This window comes from Erpetoichthys calabaricus, chromosome 9 (genome assembly GCF_900747795.2).
Source record: "Erpetoichthys calabaricus chromosome 9, fErpCal1.3, whole genome shotgun sequence".
In the NCBI taxonomy this organism is placed as follows: domain Eukaryota; kingdom Metazoa; phylum Chordata; class Cladistia; order Polypteriformes; family Polypteridae; genus Erpetoichthys; species Erpetoichthys calabaricus.
This window is the reverse complement of record NC_041402.2, coordinates 143184821-143209969: the sequence shown is the minus strand read 5'-3', so window position 1 is coordinate 143209969 and position 25149 is coordinate 143184821. Positions and strand designations below refer to the sequence as shown.

Below are 25149 nucleotides of genomic sequence, written 5' to 3'. Positions count from 1 at the left end.
GGAGGAGAGAGAGTTTTGTATTGGTTTATTGGTGTTTATGAGTGTGGGGAGGAGAGTGCTTGGTGCACTGTATTATAATAAAAAGAATTATTATTATACTTTCACCTGGTCATCAGAGTGGTACCTGAGGGTTCGAGAGGTGGCTCCACGCCTCAACTGCTACAATATATATATATATATATATATATATATATATATATATATATATATATATATATATATATATATATATATATATATATACACACAAATAAATATTTGCATATCTACATATATATATATATATATATATATATATATATATATATATATATATATATACATATGCACACATATATATATATATATATATATAAATATATATATATTCACGGCATTCGTAGTCTGAATCACAATCTGATTGTATGGGTGGTTACCTACCAGGTAACGCTTGTGGTTGACCAGCAAGTCAGCTAACATCCGCCACGGTGCCTTCAGTTGTGAGAAGCAGATCATAGAATGGTTGAAAATAGTTTACTGTCAAATAATGCAAAGAGTACGCGACACGTGTTTCGCCCTAATTCTGGGCTCATCAGGCGTACACACTGACTGCATATAGCCAAATTCACGCGCTTAATTAAGAAGAAAAGAAAACCTTTTTAAATTGAGGGAAAATATACCAATAACATTTTGTTAAGGATCTGTTTTTTTGTGAAGCTGCCTTTACACAGCCTGTTCGCTGTTTTATAAACGAATGCCATATAAGGCCGTCTTTCTCCTTGCTTAGCGGTTCTGTATTGTTTTATTGTTTGTTTATTACGATTGTTATAGTTATTGTGTAGGTATTTGAGACTCACTTTTCTGTTCAGGTACCCATTTCCTTTATGTAATCCGCGGATTCTCCGCTATTTTTTGTTCGTTTATTACGATTATAGTTATTTATTGAATCCCTTCTTTAGCTGTCTGCCTGCTCATATAAGGCACTCTGCTGTTTTTTTGTGAAGCAGTCTTTACACAGCTTCTCCGCTGTTTTATAAACGAACGCCATATAAGGCCATCCTTTTTCCTTGCTTCGCGAAGGAAGAAGCCTTTTTATTTAATCCACGGGTTCTCCGTTGTTTTATTGTTCGTTTATTACGATTGTTATAGTTCTCTTTGTATACCACGTTGTCAGTTCAGCACTCCGGTTGTAATATGACCAAGTCGTGCAAGCTTACTGTTGAGAATGCAACGTATAGTTGTACAGGAGAAAAACAATCTTGCCAAACTTAATTTAAACTTACGGTTTACACCGTGCTTTGTCTCCACCGTAGCTACACTTACGAATATGCTTGTATGCGTCACTCGCTCGCTTCTTATTGTTTCGCTGCCTTCTCAATTGTGTAATGAGTGATCACATGTGCTGCGTTCAGTCAGTTCACGTGAGCCGCTCTCTTGTGTGATGTTGCGACGTCCACGGCTTTATTTAATGTTAGCTAAGACACGGCACTTAAAAGTCTCTCGCTACAGCAATTTTAACTCTGTTACAAAGTGATCCAAAGTCTTGTTTATACCTCGTGTCTTCTCATTAAACTTATAGGTCGCGAATATGGTATTGCAAACGGCAGCGGGAGCGTTTCTATAAACTTAATTTAAACTTACGGTTTACACCGTGCTTTGTTTCTGCAGTAGCTGCACTTATGAATATGCTTGTATGCGTCACTCACTCGCTTCTTATTGTTTCGCTGCCTTCTCAATTGTGTAATGAATGTTTTCTTCAGCGCTCTTTGGGGCTCTTCCTTGTTTTCTACGTACTGCATTCACAGTCAGTTCACGTGATTACGTGGGAGGCGTGATGACGCGATACGCAACTCCGCCTCCCATGGCCAGCGAGCTGCAGTCCATTACAGTATATGGACAAAAAAGAGGTTCCAGTTATGATCGTTACGCTTTGAATTTCGAAATGAAACCTGCCTAACTTTTGTAAGTAAGCTGTAAGGAATGACCCTGCCAAATTTCAGCCTTCCACCTACACGGGAAATTGGAGAATTAGTGATGAGTCAGTCAGTCAGTGAGTCAGTGACGGCTTTGCCTTTTATTAGTATAGATATATAGACATACATATATATATATATATATATATATATATATATATATATATATATATATATATATATATATATCTATATCTATATCTATATATATCTATATCTCTATATACATCTATATATATATATATATATATATATATATATATATATATATATATATATAAATCCCCGCGAAGTACTGCTTTTAAATTTTTATTAAGAAGAAAAGCTTTTTTAATTGAGGGAAAATATCCCAATAGCAATTTGTTAAGGATCTGTTTTTTTGTGAAGCAGCCTTAAAACAGCTTTTTCGCTGTTTTATAAACGAACGCCATATAAGGTCTTCCTTTTTCCTTGGTTCGCCAAGGAAGGAGCCTTTTTATTAAATCCAAGGGTTCTTCGCTTTTTTTTTTGTTTGTTTATTACGATTGTTATAGTTCTGTTTGTATACGACGTTGTCAGTTCAGCACTCAGGTTGTAATATGTCCAAGCCATGCAAGCTTACTGTTAAGAATGCAACGTATAGTTGTACATGAGAAAAGCAATCTTGCCTCAAATCAATGACAACCTTTTGTAGGTCTATGAACTTAATTTAAAGTTTAGGTTTACACGGTGCTTTCTTTTCGAAGTACCTGCACTCATGAATATGTCTGCATGCGTCAGTCGCTCAAATCCCCGCGCTTCGCACCGGCGAAGTACTGCTTTTAAATTTTTATTAAGAAGAAAAGAAAACCTTTTAAAATTGAGGGAAAATATACCAATAACAGTTTGTTAAGGATCTGTTTTTTTGTGAAGCTGCCTTCAGTCGAGTGATCACTTCGAGCTGATTTGCTGGCTAACCATAAGCGTTACCTGGTAGGTAACCACCCATATAATCAGATTGTGAATCAGACTACGAATGCCGTGAATGTAATTACCCCGATCTACATGCTGTCAAATAAACGAACCACACGCCGTGGCGCAATTTTAGGGGCTTCGCCTCTAGCGCTGACGTCCGAGGTTGGATTCCCATAAGGGAGTGAAGTGAGTGGGTGGTTACCTACCAGGTAACGCTTATGGTTGGCTAGCAAGTCAGGTAACATCAGCCACGGTGCCTTCAGTTGTGAGAAGCAGATCATAGAATGGATGAAAATAGTTTACTGTCAAATAATGCAAAGAGTACGCGACACGTCTTTCCCCCTTATTCTTGGCTCATCAGGCGTACACACTCACTGCACTCGCTTACGGTAATCGAACCTCGGACATCAGCGCTAGAGGGGCTTCGCAGCGGTGAAGTATTGCTTTTAAATTTTAATTAAGAAGAAAAGAAAACCTTTTTAAATGAAGTCTTAAAAAGAGGTGTAAAGATATTGACAATAAGCTACGCAAACCCACCAAGACATGCAATCGTTTAAATCAAGGCGCGAGTCGAAAAACACCATCCCATAATATTAGTTAACGATTAACACATTTCTATATGTATTGTAAGCATACAATACAACTGATAATATGATAATATGTAGCACTTATTTATCTGGTGTACTGACATTTTTGCGCGTTTAACGGCTGAAATCTAACGTGGTTTATGCCCTTCAGAATGAAAAGAGTTTGCATTTACCTTTTTAATAAAAGGCGAGCTTTTAAGCCTGAGAAATCACCCCGTAAATGCACACGTTTAATTGCACATGTGTTAATATGTATGCTTAGACAGTATTAAAAGACACTCAACAATTACACAGTATTAAAAGACAGTCAACAATTAACGTCATTTACCTTCGTTCCCGCGTTTGACTTGTGCTGTAAATCTCTTCCTCGTTTTCAGTTCACGTGATTACGTAGGAGGCGTAATACGTGATGACGCAATACGTGACTCCGCCTCCTCCATTAGAGTATATGGACAAAAAACAGGTTCCAGTTATGACCATTACGCATAGAATTTCGAAATGAAACCTGCCTAACTTTTGTAAGTAAGCTGTAAGGAATGAGCCTTCCAAAATTCAGCCTTCTACCTACACGGGAAGTTGGAGAATTAGTGATGAGTGAGTCAGTCAAACAGGTTCCAGTTATGACCATTACGCGTAGAATTTCAAAATGAAACCTGCCTAACTTTTGTAAGTAAGCTGTAAGGAATGAGCCTGCCAAATTTCAGCCTTCTACCTACACGGGAAGTTGGAGAATTAGTGATGAGTCAGTCAGTCAGTCAGTCAGTCAGTCAGTCAGTGAGTCAGTGAGGGCTTTGCCTTTTATTAGTATAGGTAAAGGGCCATCCCATATTTTTTTTTCACTCTGTAGTTCAGAGCTTCCATAAAATATAAATCCCTAAATTTTATAAGTTTACAAGGTTCTAGCTTAGTTTGTTAATTATTACAGCATGCTCAACTTTTAATTCAATAAGTAACCTGTGTCTAAACATGAACAAAATCTTGCGTATTTTAACTTTTTGTATCTGTAATTATAAAACAATATAATAGCCCACAATAGCTCTACTTTTCCTGTGCAACATTAATCATTTCTCTGAAGTTGCTACTTTCTCACATCAGTATTCATAACTGCCTTAAACTCAAAAATAAAATTAGATTTCCACTTAATGGCTATTTACTAGAATTAAAATACTGTATGTAACTTTTATTGTCTATAGGGAAAGAAAGTGGGCTGCAGTACAAAAATAAGTTTCCTTCTTTAGGAAGTGACTTTTCCATTAAAGCATAATATGGATTGTGGGATAGAAAAACTGGTTTGATCCACCATATGCTTTTGAATTGCATTAAACCATAAAGTGAATCTCCCAAAGCCTGTCATACTTGTGTCCTTCTCCCAGCAATGGTATTCAACACCTCACTTCAGCCTAAGTTTGCCCTTTGTACTCACATTCAGATGCTGTCAGAAAGTACTTTCTGTTGCACTAAGGAGTACTTAACCAAATTCTGTGAGAAGAGTCAAAAAGATCATACTTAGTTGATTAAGTTTTGGTACACAATCAAGTGAGATATTACCAAGAGATAAATAAAAGTTAAAAGCAAAGACATTTAGAAGAAACAATTGCCCTGAAATTGGGTTTAATTCAAGCACAGTCCTTGCTATTGCATTTCCTTTTAAATCTAATTTAGTCAGAATATCAGTAAGAGTTTAAGACATACATAGTGGAGTAGCATTGGCTAGCAAACAAATCAAGTGAGAGTTCAAAACATGACAGGACTCTAGTAGTGCTCTCAAGTTGATGTCTGAAACTACAGGTAACACTGCCCCTCTGTGATGATCTGCCATACAAACACCACAAAAATGTTCTCAGTTATGTTAGCATCCATCCATTTAATGGCAGTGCAAATGAATGATGACACAGAAGCTCAAAGTTAGGTCAATCAGCAGTATACTTCTGTAGAATTGAAATTCATAGATTAACGGAACAAATGAGTTTGAACCTTGCAAAGAATGCAGCATTTTTATAACCACTCTTACAATGATCAGACATTGTGATTGCTTTATTAGGTAGCAGAGTGCTTATTCCATTTTATGATCCCAGGCAAGGGTCTTTCTCTAGTGAACAAAAATGTTTAATTATAATAATAGAAAAAAAGTCCTTATTTCATATGCTTTCTCTCCTTCTCCTTCTCCCAGTTTTTAAACATATCCCAATATAATTCTGGGAGCCCTAACATTGCAGAAGGAGAAACAACTGAAAATATTTGGAGAGGTGCACCAAGATAAGGAAAGATTCCAAAAATGGTGCTCTGGTTTCCTCCCATAGTCTACAGACATGCAGATTAGGTGGATTAGTGACACTAAATTGGTCATGGTGTGTGTGTGTGTGTGTGTTCACCCCGCGATGGGTTGTTGTCCTGTCCAGGTCCACTGCATGCCATGCATTCTGTGCTTACTGGGTTATGCTTCAGTTTTCCCGTGAACTTGCTCACGTTTTAGTGGGCTTATAAAATGGCATGGTATGGTACAATCATATATAAAGCACATAGAAATGAAAGAAGACTTGATTTTTATGGAAGTGGTAAACCTTTTCTAACATGTAGATACTTGGCATCAAAAATCCCTGACACTACAAAAAGGTAAAGAAAGACACCATCAAAACATACAGTGACAGTGAGCAGTGCCATTATTTTCAGAGATGGTCTAGCTCTGAATTAGATTTTCTGAGCACATTTGCATTTCAATGATGTGTCAGTCGTATGTATTCAAAGAGCTGAACTGCACCATAGACAGAATCCACCTGCTCTTACTGACTTCCTTTAAGTACCTGCTGGCAGAAAGGAATATGGTGTTAATCGGGCCAGGAGAAGCATGATTATTTGTAAAACTGTAACTGTAATCAAACCTCTAGAACCGTAGACAAGGTCGAGAAACTGAATGCTAAGAGTCCTGAGCTCAAAGACATAAAATACTAAGACTGCGTATACTCAGATTGTTTGAGGGACGTGTAAGTTTAGACACTGCACTAAAGCTGTGCCTTCAGAGAAACATCCTGAAGTGACAGTGCAGCACGACTTAGCAACACAATCACAAAATGCAAATAAATAAATAAATAAATTTGTATTAACTTCTAATTCAATTATTAACACAAAATATATATTATCATTTCTTGACATATAAAGCCTCCAAGAACTCCCAACACACTAGCAAAAAAACAAGAAAAGTTTTGAACAGAGTGTCTCAATTTGTAACACTGGAAAAGTCATTTGCCTGAAAATATTTGCTAAAGGGAATAAAAAAGGAGGGGATTAAAAAAGAAAAACAGTTGTGGAGGTTTGAAACTAAAATTTTATAGTCCCACCCCACTAGGTAATCCCCTTAGCAGATGTAACCTTTGCAGAACAAGGTCAGAAAAATGTTTAGAGATTTAATGTAAGTGATTGTCCAATTAATAAGGACAAGGAAGACATAGAGGAAAGAACTAGCAGAGACAGAAATGTCGGAGTAACGTATAATGACAATCAGGGGCCAAAAGGAGAGTTTGTGTGGAAAGAACAACAAAAGGGAATTTTAAGAAAGAGAGGAATTCTGTTTTTACTGAAAGAGAACCAGTAAGACTCTCCAAGGAATGGTAAACAAGGACAATCATTTTGGAAGTACAGATGGCTTCCTTTTCCATGCAGTACAGACTAATTTGAAAGTGTAATTATATACGGTAACATTCCAAGGCAAAGCTCAGAACTAATTCTGGAGATGGCATCTGAATTAATCTCAGAATGGGCTTTAACTGCCAAAGGCCTGGTTTCAGGGGCAGATCTACTATGAAACTAATGAAGTGTAAGCTTCAGGGCTCCTAATCCTAGAGGGACTACAGAAATGACTTTATTCCACATTGCTTAAAATGTATGAGATTAATAATATAATGTAATCCAGTACAGCTTGGTGTACTTTCATGTCTAACTAACAAACCCCTGGGTGTTTAGGAGTGACTCAGGATGTGAAATTTATTGCAGGGTTGGGGAGGGGTGCCTCAAACTGGTTTCTCATGGGGGATTCTGTGCAGGTCATTCTTATAAGCCACCACTAGCAGGAAGGCCATAAAACTACCTAGTTGGCAAGCTTCAGCTAAACAAATGGCATTCACAACTCTAGGGCAGGTGAGAAAAGGCAATCTGTTCACCCATTGGACTGAAATATGGCTGTATGGGATTGGTTTTGAATCAGAGGCCATTCTTTACCACGATGCCCTATTGGCCTAAAGATTTGGAGAAGAATGTATAAAGTCAGTCACTTTACTCCTCCCCATCTCACACACACCATGGCCATGAAGAGAATACAATGAGGAGCACAACTTAGCAGAACTACTGAGACAGGCAAGTGGCCTGTCCTGTAAAAAGCTGACTAGCAATGATGACTTGACCAGAGAAATTTAAGTAACTACAAGTCTGCGTGCCTCCTTAAACTACACATCTAGTATTTATCAGGTTGTATGATTATGGTTTGCTAATATTCAAAAGTTATCTGCATTATTATTATTATTATTATATTGTTGTTGTTATTATTATTATTATTATTATTATTATTATTATTAATAATAATAATAATATATTATTAAAATGTGTAACTTAACTCCTGCTTGTTGTTTTACTCTACCTAATTGCCAGAGGTTATAAATGCAGAAAGGAAGACAGGGAGAAGTGCTGAAGTGCAATACCTTATAAACAGTGGTAGGTCTATGGGATTTGAGGCATTCTGATAAACTCTACACAATAAAGATTATAAAAGTGGAAAGCAGAGTCAGATAGGACTCAACCAATATAAAACAATATGCTTAAGCTAGGTGCAAAGCAATGTGGACGAAAAAGGCACACTGGAAAGCAGACAGATAATATTTTCTCAATTCACTTTATTTATTCATTCGGAGTCGCAGTAAGTAGAGATTCAAAAGAGTATATCTTATTGCCGCAAAGCTCAATTGAACCCCGATCAAAAGCCAGGAGGGGTTTTTTATACTTCAGCATCTCATGATTAATAAGACAGAAAGAACATCCTTATCAAAACAGTAAAGTTAAACAATATGTCCGTTGAGCTAAGCATTATCTGTGTTTTGGAAGCTAAGCACAGGAGAGACGCCTTTGCATAAACTACATGTACAGTTCTGCAGCCTTGTGACCTTGTCCCTGAAACATTCACTCTGAGAGAGAAAAAAAAACAAGAAACAGCTTACATTTTATTCATCTGGACACTATTTCTCCTGAACCCTGGAATAACATATTTTTGTTAGTTCATAAGCCAAAGCGTCTCTCACTGGCAAGTTACAAAATAGTTATTATAAAGATTCTAATTTACTAAACACACAAAATACATGGTGCTGAGGAGAACATTCTTCTTCTACATTCCCCCCTTTTTGAACCAACAAAAATATGGGTGACATAGGAGTAACGCGGGAAAGAGTAGGAGAAGGGGAAGGAGTGGAAGGAAAGGAGGAAGAAATGGGAAGCATGCATTCTTCGTGTAACAGATAAGCCTTGGGCACGGAGGCAGTGAAATACTGGGACACAATAGATCTAATTAGGGGGACTATACAGCAGGCCACAAGCAACAGAATGATAAAAGCAATGGCCAGTGAAATAAAAACTGACCTGAGCCATCAGCCCCAGGGGCTAGAAATGCCAGAAGTGGTAGCTAATTCATTTGAAAGGGCAGTTAAACCTGTCAAAGCACAGGTGATTGATCCATCGGGAGCCGTATTATTAGGGATGTAAGTGCAGCACACATCACCAAACATAGCACATACACCCCCCTTTTCAGCAAGGAGCATATCTAATGCTAATCGATTTTGCCAAGTCATAAGGGATGTTCTATCAAGCTGTTCATGCATCCCTTCAACAGCCTCTTTAGTAAAATTCAGGAAACGCTGTTGGTTGTAATATAAGTAATTAATCCAAGCTACATTTTTATTTATTGTAATTTGGGGGAAAATAGACTCAAATCCGGCAGCAACTTGATCTTGCGCTTGAAATTTATCAAGGACTCCACAAGGGACACCAATGGAATCAAAGTAAACACCAGGGCCGTGAAGAGAGAATGTGGAGGGGTCAGCAGAGCTGCACATCCACCAAATATCAGCACGCGGAGTGGACTGTGTCAACAGGAAAAGTGATAATGTAGAATTAAATCAGGTGGAGTTAACCTGGAAAGTCTGGGAACAGAAGGAAGAAGGGATATGACCAACATTAGTACCTCGGAAGGGGGAACTATAATTACTAGAGAAGCAGGTATAATTGCCTTCATGAGACTGGAACATCGGGGGAGTCATTTGAGGAGTGGGGGGGGGAAGAGGAGAGAAAGTGTAATGCAGGTAGAGTCTTTTGGTGTGGATGGAGAGGTAAAAAGGGCAAGGAGACAAGGAAGACCAACAGGGTCAGAAATATTAGAAAGAGGGAAAGGGACGGTAGCCAAATGTGGCCTGGCCGTAGCACAGGCGTAGCAATCAGATTGATTTACTTACTTAGCCAAACATAATACCCACTGCAACCAACGGTTCTGATCGCCATAGCCAGTTTCAATTGAAAAAGTCGATGAGAGGGTGGAAATATTCATAATCTTAACACAAGAAAAGTCTGAACCAGAAGTTGGGGAGACAGGTGTGTGTGCAGGAGAATGAGAGGTGTTAGTAACAGGATTGTCAATCTTAATTTGAAATCTCCCTAAAGGGTCTGTTCCAGATACATATGCCCCTAATATATAGGTTCCTGAGTCATGTAAAGAGGTTCTTCAAAATGATGATCAACGGATTACAATGGTTGTCAACACATTTATGAGAAGCATGTCCTTTTATGATAGAAAATCGATTTTTCAAACCGTATTTTTGGGCCTCAAAAGGTTGAGAACCCCAGTCCTCAGTTCCAGTGTTAGCAAAAACCCATTGCCAGGTGTCACAGTTACTTCCCCAATAATACTTCGTAACAGTCATACACACGTATTTGTCAGACCAGGTCCACTGGGCTTGTCGACCAGTCCCACAGTTGATAATAGAGCAGAAATCAACCTGCACTGATGTGGTGATTCCTAACAGGAAAGTCAAGGTGACCAGGGCAGTAGACAAGGGAAAAGAAAGCATAGTAGCACAGCAATCAAGGGTGCCATCTCTTGCAATGTGAGGCGTGAATCCAGGCGGGCAATCCTTCCATTTTCACTGCATGTGGTGTGGACGAGGATCCAAGTGCCTAAGGGAATCGGCGTGTCTTTAGATGGAAGATTAGTCCTCCAGGCCTGGTTAACCTGCTCGTGGACTTCTTTCAGAGAAGCTCGGAGACCTGTAAGACAAGAGAGAAGATCATTGTCCACAGTATGCAGGTTAACATTTCGCATACCCATGCCCACAGGCATGGGTGTCCGGTCAGAATTTCAAACGGCGACAGTCCTAATTGCCGGTGTGTTCTTGCCCTCAATCTCATTAAGGCCAGAGGCAAAGTGTCTGGCCAGGATAAATTTGTCTGCTCACAGATTTTTTTGCTAATTTAGATTTTAAGGTGCCATTATCAATTTGCAATTTCTGTGGTATGCCCCACCTAGGAATAATTTCTTTGATTAAAGCTTTGGCTACAGTTTTAGCATCAGCGTGTTTAGCAGGAAAAAGTTCTACCCATCGGGAGAACACATCAACAATTACTAGACAATAACGATAACCTTTAGACGGAGTTAGTTCAATGAAATCCATTTGGAGGTGTTCAAACGGACCCATTGGATTAGGTGTAACGGCGGGACTTACCTGGACTTACCTGGGTGCCCTTTCCTACATTAGACTTTTGACATAATGCACAGCATCTGCAGAACTGCTCTGCAGAGAAGCCTGCAGCTTCCCAGTGTTCTTCAACATCCTGAATCATGGCATCCCTTCCAGCATGGTCTAGACCATGAGCGATTTTTGCCATACCTGGGAAAGAAGCCTTTGGGAGGAAAGGTTTGTTAGTTTGCTTATGGGTCCAGACTCCATCAGAGAGGGACCATTCTTTGGACTATTTTCTTTTTTCTCTGTCCGTGGCTGCACTCTGTAAAGAAACAAGTTGATTATCAGGGTCCTGGTTATTTCTCTGTTGGAATAAAGAGATTGGTGTGTTATTTTATGCAGCCTGTTTAGCAAAGTGATCAGCTAATTCATTTCCTTTGCTGACAGGATCTTGTTTTCCTGTGTGAGCTTGACATTTAACGATCGCTAACTTTGATGGTTTAGTTATAGCTTCTAAGAGGGATTCAATCAGTTTTTGATGTTTGATCGGTTTGCCAGCGCTGGTCTTAAATCCTCTTAATTTCCATAAGGCTCCATGATCATGGCAGACTCCAAAAGCATATCTGGAATCCGTATAAATTGTTATAATTTTCCCTTTGGACAACTGACATGCTCGGGTGATAGCTATCAATTCAGCTGCCTGCGCGCTTAAATTTGATGAAATTCGGTTTGCTTCCAGCAGGTGGCCACCTTTCACTACTGCATAGCTGGTCGAGGGTGTTCCATTTTCCAATCGCAAAGAACATCCATCCACAAAAATTAATTCTCCAATATCTAACGGTGTTTCATGTAGGTCTGGTCTAGGCTTTACAACTTTAGCTATTTCATCATGACAGTCATGTGGCTCTCCGTCTTCTTCAGTTGGAAGAAGAGTGGCTGGATTTAAGGTAGAGCATCTTTCAACAGTGACATTGGACAAAGTATAGAGTACATTTTGATAGTGTATTGCTCTTGCAGTTGTGAGATGTGAGGTTTTAGTCTACTAAAATAAAATGAACGGCGTGAGGTACCTTTACTGTTAGGGGGCTCATGAGCACTTTGTCTGTATGTGGTTGCGTTAAAACTGCATTCATTAATCCCCCCTTTTTCGTCCATGAACAGAGTGAATGGACGAGAATATAGTCAGTGAGAGTAATGCATTTTTATTATTATTTATTTATTTATTTTAATCACATAGAGCCTTGTCAGCCTGCTATATCACTGCATGCAGCCAGATCGCAGTGTTAGCTAGATTTTGTAAAGGCTGTGCTCCTCCTGAAAAACTTACAAGCAAACAACTTCTCAGGCCGCAAGCTGGTACTACTTTTAAATTAGGAATTCATCTCACCGTGGTGCCATACATGCTAGCCTCCAGATGATGCAAAAGTCCGAGGCGGGACCGGGTCAGCGACAACAAGGAAACACTAATTTCCGTGGCGACCCAAATGCCAACTGTAAACAAAGATAATCCATCTCGGGAAACACACAGCACAACTCCACAACAAGAAAACATTCCCACCAAAAGCTATGCAGCCACAGAGAAATATGCTGACTTAACCTGTTGTTTTGTGACCGGTCTTGGAAGGTTTTCAATGATGGTTAAACGGCCGCTAGAGAGAGCTCTTGTATCGCAAGAAATGTCATGACCTAAATATTTAACGATAGCTTGAAGTAACTGCAGTTTTTTTTTTTTTTGTTCTTTCTTCGACACTTTTTTATGGCCATTTTCACCTAAAAAGAATAGCAATTTTCTGAGTATCATGTGCACTTGTTGTTTATTTATTTTTCTTTTCTTTTTTCTTATCTATATACTGTATCAATTTATTATCTTTTTCTGGCCAAAACCATAAACACAAGGGGCTTCAGTATATCCCTGAGGCATGACGGTCCAGGTCCATCGGCGGTTTTGAAAGGTAAAAGCAACCCAGAATTGAGAATCAGGGTGCACAGGAAATGGAAAAGAAAGCGTTAGCAAGGTCAATAACAGAGAAGTACCGGGTGGACGGGGGTATCGTGGAAAGAATAGTGGATGGATTAGGAACAATAGGTGTTCTAGGAAAAAAAACCGCAGAGTTAACTTGTCATAGGACCCGTCAGCCTTTTTTACAGGAAAAAATGGGGGAGTTGACTGGAGAGTATGTAATTGGAATAATCGCTCCTCGCCTCACGAGATCAGAATGTACGGCGGCGATGCCAGCCTCTGCCTCTGGAGACAGAGGATCCTGGACACGGTACGGGCGGAAGGAAGATTTTGAGAAAATCACCAGTGGCTCAGTGTGCTATCCTTCCATAATCAATTTTTCCCTTGGGACCACGGTGCTAAGGAAACATGGGGAACCGAATCTCCTAAATAGAAAACGCTTTGTGAATATGTGAGGTGCACTGAAGCAACTGCTTTAGTAGACAACAAAAATACATGGAATGTGCAAAGTTTCAGGGCATGTGCTGGAGGAAAGAAAAGATGCTAACCAAGGTGTGTCCACTTCAGTAGGGAAATACTGGGCAGTACAAGGCAGGGTGTCCGGGACTTGTAAGTGAGGAAAATAGGCGTAAGGGGAAAGAATGAAGGGCTTTCAAGAGGAAGGTGTGCGGAGAGATGTTCAGGGTCCAGGCTGTAAAAGAGGGCTTGGGGTGTGAAGTGTGGCACAGGAGCTTAGGAATGGAGCAGCAAAAATCCTTTGTCAGGTAAACAAAATTGAGACTGACAATTAAGTCATAAGATCCCATCCCAGCAGTTTCACAGGGCACAAATGATTTAACAGAAAGGAACGAGTCAATAATGAAACTGTTAATGCTGAGCTGTAATTGCACAGGAACCTCCTTCAGCGCGTGGCTCCTGTGTCCATTTCAAAGGCAGTTTCTTTGCCATTAAAGTCAATAAAAGATCAGTTTCAGCATGACGAGTAAGCAAAGGAAACTGGAAAAAGTGGCTTGGGTCCCTGATATTTGTTAGGACCAAGGAATGTCATTAGGCTCAGGGAGAGGGGGTGATGGAGGCGCTTGTGTGAGCAGTTGCGTCTGAAATGTCCAAGTTCACCGCAGCCGTAACAGGCATATGACGCTGGCGTCTGCTCCGAAAGGTTAGGCATCTGAGCAAAAGGATTATTAGGGTTTGATAAATGGAACCCGCGTCCTCTTCCGTGCCCTCGACCTCCAAAGAATTTTCCGCGTCCTCTCCCCCTAGCCAGGTCAGTTCTTCCAGTATAGTAATTTATTTGTGCAGCCAAAAGTTTGGTCTGTGTGTCTGACTCTTTTAATTTAGTCTGACTGTCAGCATGCTCTGCATGACGCTTGTCTTCCTCGAACGTTGCGGTCTTCCAGCCTTTTTGCAGGACGTGCAGACTTTGCTTTGAATGGCACTTCTCAGTCCCGAGATGAAAGGAGGCACTGCAGCATGAGTTCTATTGTTTGTATTGTCCAGCCCAGAGTGATTAGCCATCAGATCTTGCAATCGGTGAGCCGGCTGAAATTAGTGACCAGTTTGTGCCCTTTTTTATATTTTTTCTGCCAGGGCTCCTTTCAGAGGCTCTCACTGGGCGAGGAAAGGACCTTCATTCCAACACCAAGGGACACCGTTATGATCACGTGATTTACAGTTGCCCATGTGGTGCTCAGCTGTCGACGGAGCACCTGTGTCCACTCTGCAACATTTGTTTCATACATGTTATCCAGCTGCTGTAACGGCTCCACAAATTGCAGTCCACGGACTGCTCGTGCGCTGGGAGGCAGATGACTCTTTTAATTTCTGCCATTACAATCCAGTAGCACCTTGTGAATGATCTGAATTATCTTCCTCAGGGTCAATATGTGAGGATGGGTCATAATGATATTGTTCATCGTAAAAACCTGCTCCAGACGGTTCGTCTGTTAACAGAGGTGCAGTTGGAGGAGAGGGTGCAGGAGGTGGAAGCAGGGGAGTTTTGGTAAGGAGGGGGTGGACAGATTACGGGGTATAGGGGGTCTTTCTTTTCGGTCTGCTTTCTTTTACTTTCAGGCTTGGGCGCTGTCTCTATCTTCACTTTCTGCAATGCTAGCAATAATTCTTCCTTGTCTTTTTTGTGTTTTGACTTCAGCAGCCAGCAGGTTGTTACGCCTCTGCTTATTCCACTTCTTACATGCCTTTTAAAATCCAGCCCAGTCTGCTTCTCTATTAACTGTTTAGGGGACCCGCTTTCAATCCCGCCGGTGTACTAGGAGCCTGGTGATTCTCTGAAAATAATCCTTCTAACATTAAGTTTTGAGGACCCTGGGGGACCTGTTTGACTGGCGTGCCATTATAATTTCCCATAGTAAGCGGCAGGCCTTCAACAGAGAGCAACTCAATCCCCGATTATTTCTCGTCCCACTTGTCGTCCCCGGAAAATCAACCAGTCGACAAGTGGAAACACAACCTCCCCTCTTCCAAAATTTCACACGTACTCTAACTGCCCCTTTCACCCCTATTCCTCTTAAATATAGGAACGTGCCACTCAGTCCTTTCTACTCGAATTCTTAAGGGATGACTTACTAGCATTCACACTGTGCTGTCACTCTCTATGAATCCCTAAAACCCTTCTAGGTCGATACGGTATGATTCTCTATTCTTTCAGCATGCTTTTATTTTTTATTCTCTTTTATTATTATTTTCTTTTTTCTTTTCCCCGTATACTTCTATTTCTTCCAGCACACCAGTCAAACCAACAGGAATCCCCCGAATCTACTCACCGCGACTCCTTCTGCCTGCCTGGAAAAATCCCATCCAGTTGCTTTTCGTTTCGGTCAGGAGGAGGTCAGCGACTCCCCATGCAGGAAAACGCCCGAGGTTGGCCAGTCCTAACTTTTACCGGAGCTGGTCCTCGATCCGCGGAAATCGGTCCACTTGGACGAACCCGCCCAGGGAGTCGTCTGCCCGTCTCCTGCCCCACGTTGGGCGCCAAAAACTGTGGACGAAAAAGGCATACTGGAAAGCAGACAGATAATATTTTCTCAATTCACTTTATTTATTCATTCGGAGTCGCAGTAAGTAGAGATTCAAAAGAGTATAACTTATTGCCGCAAAGCTCAATTGAACCCCGATCAAAAGCCAGGAGGGGTTTTTTATACTTCAGCATCTCATGATTAATAAGACAGAAAGAACATCCTTATCAAAACAGTAAAGTTAAACAATATGTCTGTTGAGCTAAGCATTATCTGTGTTTTAGAAGCTAAGCACAGGAGAGACGCCTTTGCATAAACTACATGTACAGTTCTGCAGCCTTGTGACCTTGTCCCTGAAACATTCACTCTGAGAGAGAAAAAAAAACAAGAAACAGCTTACATTTTATTCATCTGGACACTATTTCTCCTGAACCCTGGAATAACATATTTTTGTTAGTTCATAAGCCAAAGCGTCTCTCACTGGCAAGTTACAAAATAGTTATTATAAAGATTCTAATTTACTAAACACACAAAATACATGGTGCTGAGGAGAACATTCTTCTTCTACAGCAATAAGGCTCACAGACCATATAAATGTATTATTAGATCATTTTTGGTAATTTTGCACTTCTGACAACCAGAACCTTGGCCATATTAATTTCCCTAAAAACAAATAGTCTGAGATAAAATTTAAATAAAGAACTCTTTTAATTTCCATTCATTCAAATGACTAGTTAGCATGATTGCATTAAGGACATAAAACTATCAGAGTATTCCTTTTTCAAATAGTGTTATTATACTGCCCATATAGGCTTTGAGTTCTTGTGATGGTGAATTTGGTCTAAGAGGGTTGAAAGTATGGCAAAGTAATTTGAAACAGAAATGCTAATTTAAGTATTCAATGATGTGAGATGGATAAAATTGAAAAAATATGCACATACGTGTAACTTTGCTTATTTTACACCTAATATACAATGTAATTATACACTTTTAAGCTGTGGTTTGGCAGGTTATTACAGTGCAGATAATGCAGAAGTGCATAGTAATTCAAAATACATAACCCTAATGTATACAGACTGTGTTCTTCATTTTAAAATCGAACTTACAATGCCTAGTTTAAGACCAGTATATGTGGTTCCCAAATATGTCATAAAAATAATTATCATCAATTAATTTGGGAAACACAGTTGACTGCCTTGAAAAAATAATTTAGAGCATGCTGCCATTTGCACATGTGTTATTAAATAGAATATATGCTTGTTTCTTACCGAGCCTTGATTGTGTTACCTACAGTACATGCTACAGATGGTTTTCTATTGTCACAAACTTGATCACGAGCCATAGCAAGGATCGGGGCAGCCACCCGTATATTATTTTCCTGGCTGTAAAATTGCAAACAAAAAAGATAGCACTGGTGTGCACAAATCAGAGTCCAAAACAGAACTGAGGGAGTAGGGGAAAGGTGGAGGCTTTTAAAGGTCAGGATAGGAAGTGACATCAAAGGGGACGGGATCGGAAGGGTCTTCAACTATAGGCTCGCACCTGGAAGTGACATCAACAGGGCCAGGTGGAATTTCCCGTGAATGGTCTGCAGGGAAGTGAAAAAAAGAATTAGTGCACTCTGCTACATCCCGGTCTGATTCGGAATTGCCCTCATTCAAGCCCTTTAGCTGCCTCTCATGCGTACATGTGTGATTTGGAACAAATGATCTTTAGTTCAAGTAGGGAGGACATCTTATGTACTACTAGCACAGGTGTCTGGCCCCCTCTTCCAGGATTTGACATCAGTTACAAGTCTATGATATATCAGTGACTAGTTCACCAACAGAATTCTCAAGGATGCTTCTCATCCACACATTTATATTCATCAAAACATGAAAAAAATCCACACCTTCAGTTTTTCTTTTTGATCTTTTTTTTAATGTATAACCAATCAAATAAATAAAACAATCTATGCTTTCAATTATTCTTTTTGTAAGAATATCACTTTTCTGTTACTTATAGTTTAGATTTAATCTCTTTAACTTTTAATTTTATGTTTCTTCACAAATACACTAGACACTTTTAATATTAACTTGGTCTAGATTCTTATATTTTATTTTGGTCTCAGAGGTTCAGAGGCGGAGGGATTTCAGCTTAGTGGTTTTACTGAAGAGCTAAGCAGGGGTTGAGATGTTAAATACAGGTCTGTTAGACAATGGCCTACAACAGGCAACCAGATTTGTTTAATCCTCAACACAAGGTGCTAGAACCAGAGCTCTGGAACTGCAGGATGGACTTTAAGGTTACTAAGGTCACCTTTGCCTCCACATCTTCCACCCCTTAGCCGGGAAAGATAGAGAGATAACCTAATGTATCCCTAGAGGCCAGAATATAGACACAATCATTTTTTCAGAATGCACCAAGCAGGTGATCATGCTAGAACACACAGTGCCTTGGGGAGAGTGCATGGAGGAAGCTGCTGAAAGAAAGTGTAGTAATTACAAGGAACCGGTGGAGCAGTGACAGAGCTGGGGTTGGAAGACTCACTGTGATTGAAGTGGGCTGTCAGGGCTTTGTAGAATTTTCAGATCTTAACGCTCTAAACATATTGGGCATCATAGGCACTGCCAAAAGGAAAACCATAAGATCCTTGAAAGAAGTTGCAGAGAGAGCCACCAAGAGGGCTGATTAGTCAGTGGCAGCTTCTAGAACACAAGCTGGGCTGTAATCACCACCGGCTGGGTCAACACGGCAAAGGAGTCTGATGTTGAAAGTCCCAAAGCTCCCAATGACCCCAGGAACATCACTGATGATGCATCCCAGTGCATCATATTGATCTATCTTGTACCTAAAATAAAATGTACATGATGCATTTATGCTGTTTATTAAAGTATCTTACTCCCACCACACAAATAATATATACGTAAAGCCTATAGTAGTTACATTATTTCATTAAAAAAATATTATTTTACAATTACATTGTTTGCTTCAACGGGTTAGGACCTTAGACAATGGTGGCTTGCAGCTGCTTGTGAGGTGGCCGGATCAGCTTCTCCAAATCTGAGGTCATAGCTCTCTCCCTCATGTGGATGAGTTTAAGTATCATAGGATCTTGTTCTAAAGTAAGGGAAGAAGGGAACGAGAGATTGATGGGCAGATCAGAGCAACATCTGCAGTAATGGAAACGTTCTACTAGTCAGTTGTGGTGAAGAAAGAGTTGAGCTAAAAAGTGAAGTTCTCAGTTCACTAGTCTATCTATGATCCTATCTCACATATGGTCATAAGCTGTGGGTAGTGGCCGATTGAACTAAATTGTTGATATTAGCAGCACAAATGAGTTTCCTTCACTTGGTATCTGTGCTAAACCTTAGAGACTGGGTGAGAAAGCATTCATTCAGGAGGAGCTCAAAGTGGAGCCACTGTTTCTCCGTATTGAAAGGAGTCGGTTTAGGTGGTTCAGGTATCTGATTAAGATGCCTGCTGAACACTTCCATAGAGAAGTGTTTTGGGAAAGTCCAACCAGGGAGAGACCTCAGGGAAGACCCAGGACATGTTGGAGAAAATATACAGTCTTGGCTGGCCTGGGAACACCTCAGCATCCCCTGGAGAATCTGGAGAAAGTGGCAAGGAAGAGGGACATATCTTTGCTCAGACCTGTGTGACTAGGACCTGGATAAGCAACAGCAAATGAATGGACGGATGGAAGAATGGATGCTTGGTTCCTTGTAGTCAGTTGCATTCATTATTTTTATTCCAACCATTTACACAAATCAATGCATCACTCAAAATTGTTCAAATTATTTAATTAGCAGTATTTTTAGCGTCCCTTATTTGCATTCAGAAAAATGTGCTGGTACTATATTTACATATAAAAGAAATTTAGAAATATGCATTTTTCACCATAGCTTTGATCATGTCTCTTCATTCCCCTTTAACTGTAGAGTTTGCTCCTTTAATAGACGAGCAGTGCAGACACATGTGCAAATGACACTAACTGGTATAGAGAAGAAGTTTCTTCAGTGTCATGTTTATTTGTGTGCTAGTTACTAAGAAAAGGCAAAATACAGAAAGCAGCAATTAAATGACACATAACATAACATTTTCATGAGTTCTTTTGTAAGTTGGGAGGGATTAGGAAAATAATTAGATTTGTGTTCCATAATATCCATTTTTTTACTTATTTTTACAGCTGTGTTAATTTTATGGCATTTTGGAGAAACAGCTTAGGTTGCTATTGATCTTTCACCTCTGGTGATTAAAAATAAATAAAATGCATTTTTTAAAATGGAACCATGTAGCGAACTTTTAAACTAATTAATTTCTTGGTTTACTATAACTTTATACTTCTTTTTACTTATTTTCTAGAAATATATTGTACTCTGTTTTTTCACATAATACCTGAATATTATTTGAAGAAGGGTGCAGCAAATGTTAGATTGGTCGAAAATTTTTAGGTAGATGTTTCCAAAAGGGGCAATAACAAAATGTCTGAAAAGAATCCTACTAAACTCCCCATTTTATATCCCATTATCCAATGGTTATTAGAAAACAGGTCGCCATCCAAGTTTTCTTACATTTACTTAGTAAACAGACAGTCCTCAAAGGGAATTATGGGTTCAGCTTTCGCAAAAGATAAACAGACATGTGAGATTACAAAATGTGTGTTTAGTGTCTTTAGATCATTAGAGTGGGTGGATCAAAATGAGAGTGTGGGCAAGAGAAACACAGCGGGGGATATAAAGTGTATTCAGTGTGCTGACTCAGAGTATAAATCTGACTTGTACTTTTAGGTTTTCACCTTCGTTGTCACAAATTTGAGGAGATCTCCACTTTATGACCACCATGTGGAAGGTGGTTCTTTTGTTTTGCCTGCAACTATGCAAGTCCACTGCTGAGAGCACCTCCAGACCGTAAGAAATTGTTTGTAATGGTTTTACCAATTTCTATTTTAGCCATTTAATGGCAACACCACAAAAAATGAAAATGTAAAAATAACAACAACAGAAAAAACAAACTTTGCTTTTATTTAGAAAAAAAAATCTGACAATGGGGTAATCAAAATTTAATTGACAATAAGCTAAGTAATCTCAAATACAAATTTGTTGATAAGTCAGTAAATCTTATAATAAGCAAAACAACAGTTCATGGCTTGATATAAATCTTTTCTTTGCTTAAATTTCATTTTTTGCAGTAAATAATCTAATATTTTTTCATATATCATCACGATCTTTTCAGTAGTTGAATAAGACAGAACATTGCATTTTCTTCCTTTTTATTTTGGTTGGAATTTCAGGATCTATATGGTAACAATTCCTCATCGCATTCATGGAGGGACTATGGAGAAAGTTTGTGCCCATCTCCTCCAGCCTAATGAAACTATATCATTCACCATAAACCTGTTAATGGAGAGAGAAAATCTGACTCTTTTGGAGGAAAAAATTAAAGAGAAGGATTTCTACAAATGCATTGAATTCCAGGTGAGTTTATTTAAGTAATTACAATGGCTGGGTCATCAGGATGAAGCCTAGTGAATATCTTATTGGTCTTCAAGCCAGAGGGTTTCTAGTTCAGTTTCTGTAACTGATATGAGTTATCTTTGTAGTTTTACTTAACCTGTCAGAGCTCCAACAGTATGTTAACAGTTGTAAATTATAGATATAATGTTCATTTTGGTTTGTGTAAAAGTATCCACTAATAATAAAACAAAGAAAATCAAGAGAACTACAGTGTCCTGGAAATGATCGTAGTTGTAAGTTATGAATTTGGAGGGGACCAGCTAAAACTATCTATCTATCTATCTATCTATCTATCTATCTATCTATCTATCTATCTATCTATCTATCTATCTATCTATCTATCTATCTATCTATCTATCTATCTATCTATCTATCTATCTATCTATCTATCCTTTAATAGCACTTTAGTAAAATTGTCTTGGAAAATAAGTAGATGTCTAAGCAGCAAGTTACATTAATCCTAAATTGTGTTCACAATCACAAAATCTCATAATGGATGGCACTGACCGTGTTTCCACATCACCACTGGTGCTGAATCATTTGGCAACACAAATTTCACTGGTTTGGTACCCCAATACTTACAGCAAGCCATTTGCATTTACAGTACATACCGGGGTTCACAAATCTACATTTTAATAAGCTACAAGTCCATTTGGCTAAACTTTGTTGACACTCAAAGAGAATGTAAAGTAGTGGAAAACCATAAAGGCAACATGCAAAAAATGGCATAACTTAATGACAAATTGTATAAGTAAAGGTACTGAGCTAATATACAAACATAAAGACTTTCTGGTTAAATTTTAGTCCAAAACAAACTTTTAAGCTGAGCTTTTATTTAAACAGGCCATTGACCCACTGTGGTGTTTTAGGTTCAAAGTTTCCTTCTTAATTCAACATTTCCTCTACAATTAGAGCACCCAGTTAAACAGAAATAGAAATAACACCTTTTTCTGTAGACATATTTAATCCTATCACTGACTAAAAATACATTTTCTTCACAGGATACCATGTGGAGAAGCAGCAAACAATCTTTCCTGAATGCTCCAGAGCAGTGTCTTTTTTTTTTCTCACTTACCTTGTGCGTGTCTTTGCAATCCACAATCTCAGCACAGCTGTCATCCAGGTGATCCCCCTTGCAGAACTACCGTAGCAGCTGAGCACAAGAACGTACTTCACATTGTAGCACATCTGCTTTGCATTCTAGGAGTAGGTGAAAGGCAGGAGGCACTGGGGTTTGAGTGGGTACCCAGTATCACCTGGCACATGTAAAAACATGATTACTGTAACACTGAATAGTATAGACCATATTAAAAACTGAGGGTTTAGACAGTTACCTTACAAACAAACCACCACGTACAGTACCATTATCAATGCCAAAGCTACTGTGGTTCAAAGTAAAAGAAACATGGGTTAACCCAGGCCACAAAGCTATGATGTTTGTCAGTCTCACCTTGGCATCACAGATGACTTATGGGTTTATGGAGTGTAACTACTTAACAGTAAACCAAATCCACATCATTCTTGCTAGATGCTCCTATTACAAAATGGACAGAGTAAAGTGCTCCGATTACATTAGACAAACCAGGCACAGTTGCAAATGACTTTTTTATATTGGCAAAAACAAATTATTGTCATGTATGTACAGTACACCACATCATATAAAAATGAATATAGTATCTCATCGGTTAATGGCTTCCAGCACAGCAAGCATGATGAAGTAAAGCTTGGCTGAGATATTCCTGATCTGTTGGCCAGTTCACTGAGAAGTGACAACAGGTAGCTCTTTTTAACCAAAAAGTTCTTCAGTGTCAATATGCAGAATTGGCCCTCCTGAAAAGTAACCAAAATAAGAGATTGTTGATCATATTCATCACTTTTAAGATTTAATATGTTTGTCGCATTGATGCAGCTATAAAAACTGCTCAGTGTTATAAATTGTTATTCGGCACAAGTCATTATGTAGCTGGTTTGGCTGCATTTCCATTCTTAATCAATGGCGTTGTCATTTCCCTGTTTCTCCAAAATGTTGCATATGGATGGGTAAGAGTTGCCATATACACATTTCAAGCCTCTTTTTGTGAGTGTGAAGGTTTTAAAAACTTGATCCCAAATGCCCTGTATTTAGTTTATTACTTCAATCACTCATGAAGTACAGAGAAAGAATAGAAAATTAAAAGTAATGTAGTATCTATTAAGAACAGAATAATGAAATAAATCATAAAAAATAATGAATAATAGTAAAGTCCGGATGTAAAGCCCTACATCCGTAAACCAAAGTCAAAAAGCTTACTGAATAATACTTTCCTTAACACTAGAATTACCAGAGCCTACGAAAAAACTCGTATATCCGGCCCACCTTAAATCGCTTCTTAAAACCTTTCTCACCTCTCCGCCAGCGTCTTTTGTCATCTAAATGTACTGATAAAGACAAGCTGCCAGCAGCCGGCTATTCCATCCCCCCAACGACTTAGATAGATAGATAGATAGATACTTTATTAATCCCAATGGGAAATAGAACGTAAACAGGCTTTTCCCAGCTCTTGCCTTGATTGATTACCTGGAAGTGAAGTGGAGTTTTAGAGTAGAAATAATAAGATTGTTATTTGAAACACACGCATTTCATATGTGTTGCATTTCTACAGTAATCTGTGTAAACACATTGTTAAAACAGAAACGTGTTATATATTCTAGTAGCAATTGACAAAATGTAGGCATAAACTATATAATGTATGAAGCCTGAAGTCCAAATATCAAAGAAACACTTTCACAAAAGGTACAAAAAAAAAGCCACCGCCAAAAAAACCTGCCTTAGTGTGAGACATTGATATGAATGAACTATCACTGCTTCCGTGGCGCAACAGTATCAATCGCTGACTGGGAATCTGTAAGGTCATGAGTTCGATCCTGCACAACTCCCATTTGAGAAGTGTTCTTATTTTCACTATTTTAGAATAAAAACATACATTTGATTTCAGTCTGTAACAGCTGGTGTAATTTATGATATTTGTAAAGGTTAGCTTTATTTTTTTAAAATTCACTTTTCATTGTCTCAGTCGCGTTCAGGATCCATCCCTACCGCCCCCCACCTGACACTGCTGTTTTTACATAAAGACGCGCTATAGTTCTGCAGTGTATCACGATACATACGACCGCGTGTTTTTTTCCCCCAATATTGCCAGTCCCCACATGTTGCTGTATGCTGTTTCTTTTGTACTCCGGGACATGCAGAGGAAAGCATAGTAAAGAGCAGTAACTTCAGCGTTATATGCAATCATCAGACACTCCCCATCTGATACTGCTGTTTTCACATAAAGACACGCTAAAGCCCTGCAGTGTACTTGTGACTGCATTGTCGTACCAATGCTTGCGAACTGAAGTGTCTGCATGCACTTTTCGTGGCATTATACGTGTATTTTTTGAGCATGCCCATGTAGCTCAAACACAGGAACATATGTTGATGTAAAAGTATAACAAAACAAGTGCACTTTTATTCAAGACTATAACCGAAGAAAAAAGAAAGCAAGTTACAGTAGGCGGT

The 25149-nt window shown here is 39.1% G+C and overlaps 1 protein-coding gene across 4 annotated transcripts in view; it reads left to right on the top strand.

Annotated features, from left to right (window-relative positions):
- LOC114658184 (alpha-2-macroglobulin-like protein 1) overlaps nt 1-25149 on the top strand; it is a 271971-nt gene that overhangs the window by 139766 nt on the left and 107056 nt on the right. The window contains exons 1-2 of one of the 4 annotated variants that reach the window (XM_028810276.2): nt 20779-21005; nt 21389-21572. The exons of the other annotated variants lie outside the window; for them this stretch is intronic. Of the exons in view, the coding sequence (XP_028666109.2) occupies nt 20929-21005; nt 21389-21572 (261 nt within the window). The 5' untranslated portion in view covers nt 20779-20928. Of the gene's footprint in view, nt 1-20778; nt 21006-21388; nt 21573-25149 lie in introns of those variants that run through there. 4 annotated transcript variants of the gene reach the window in all.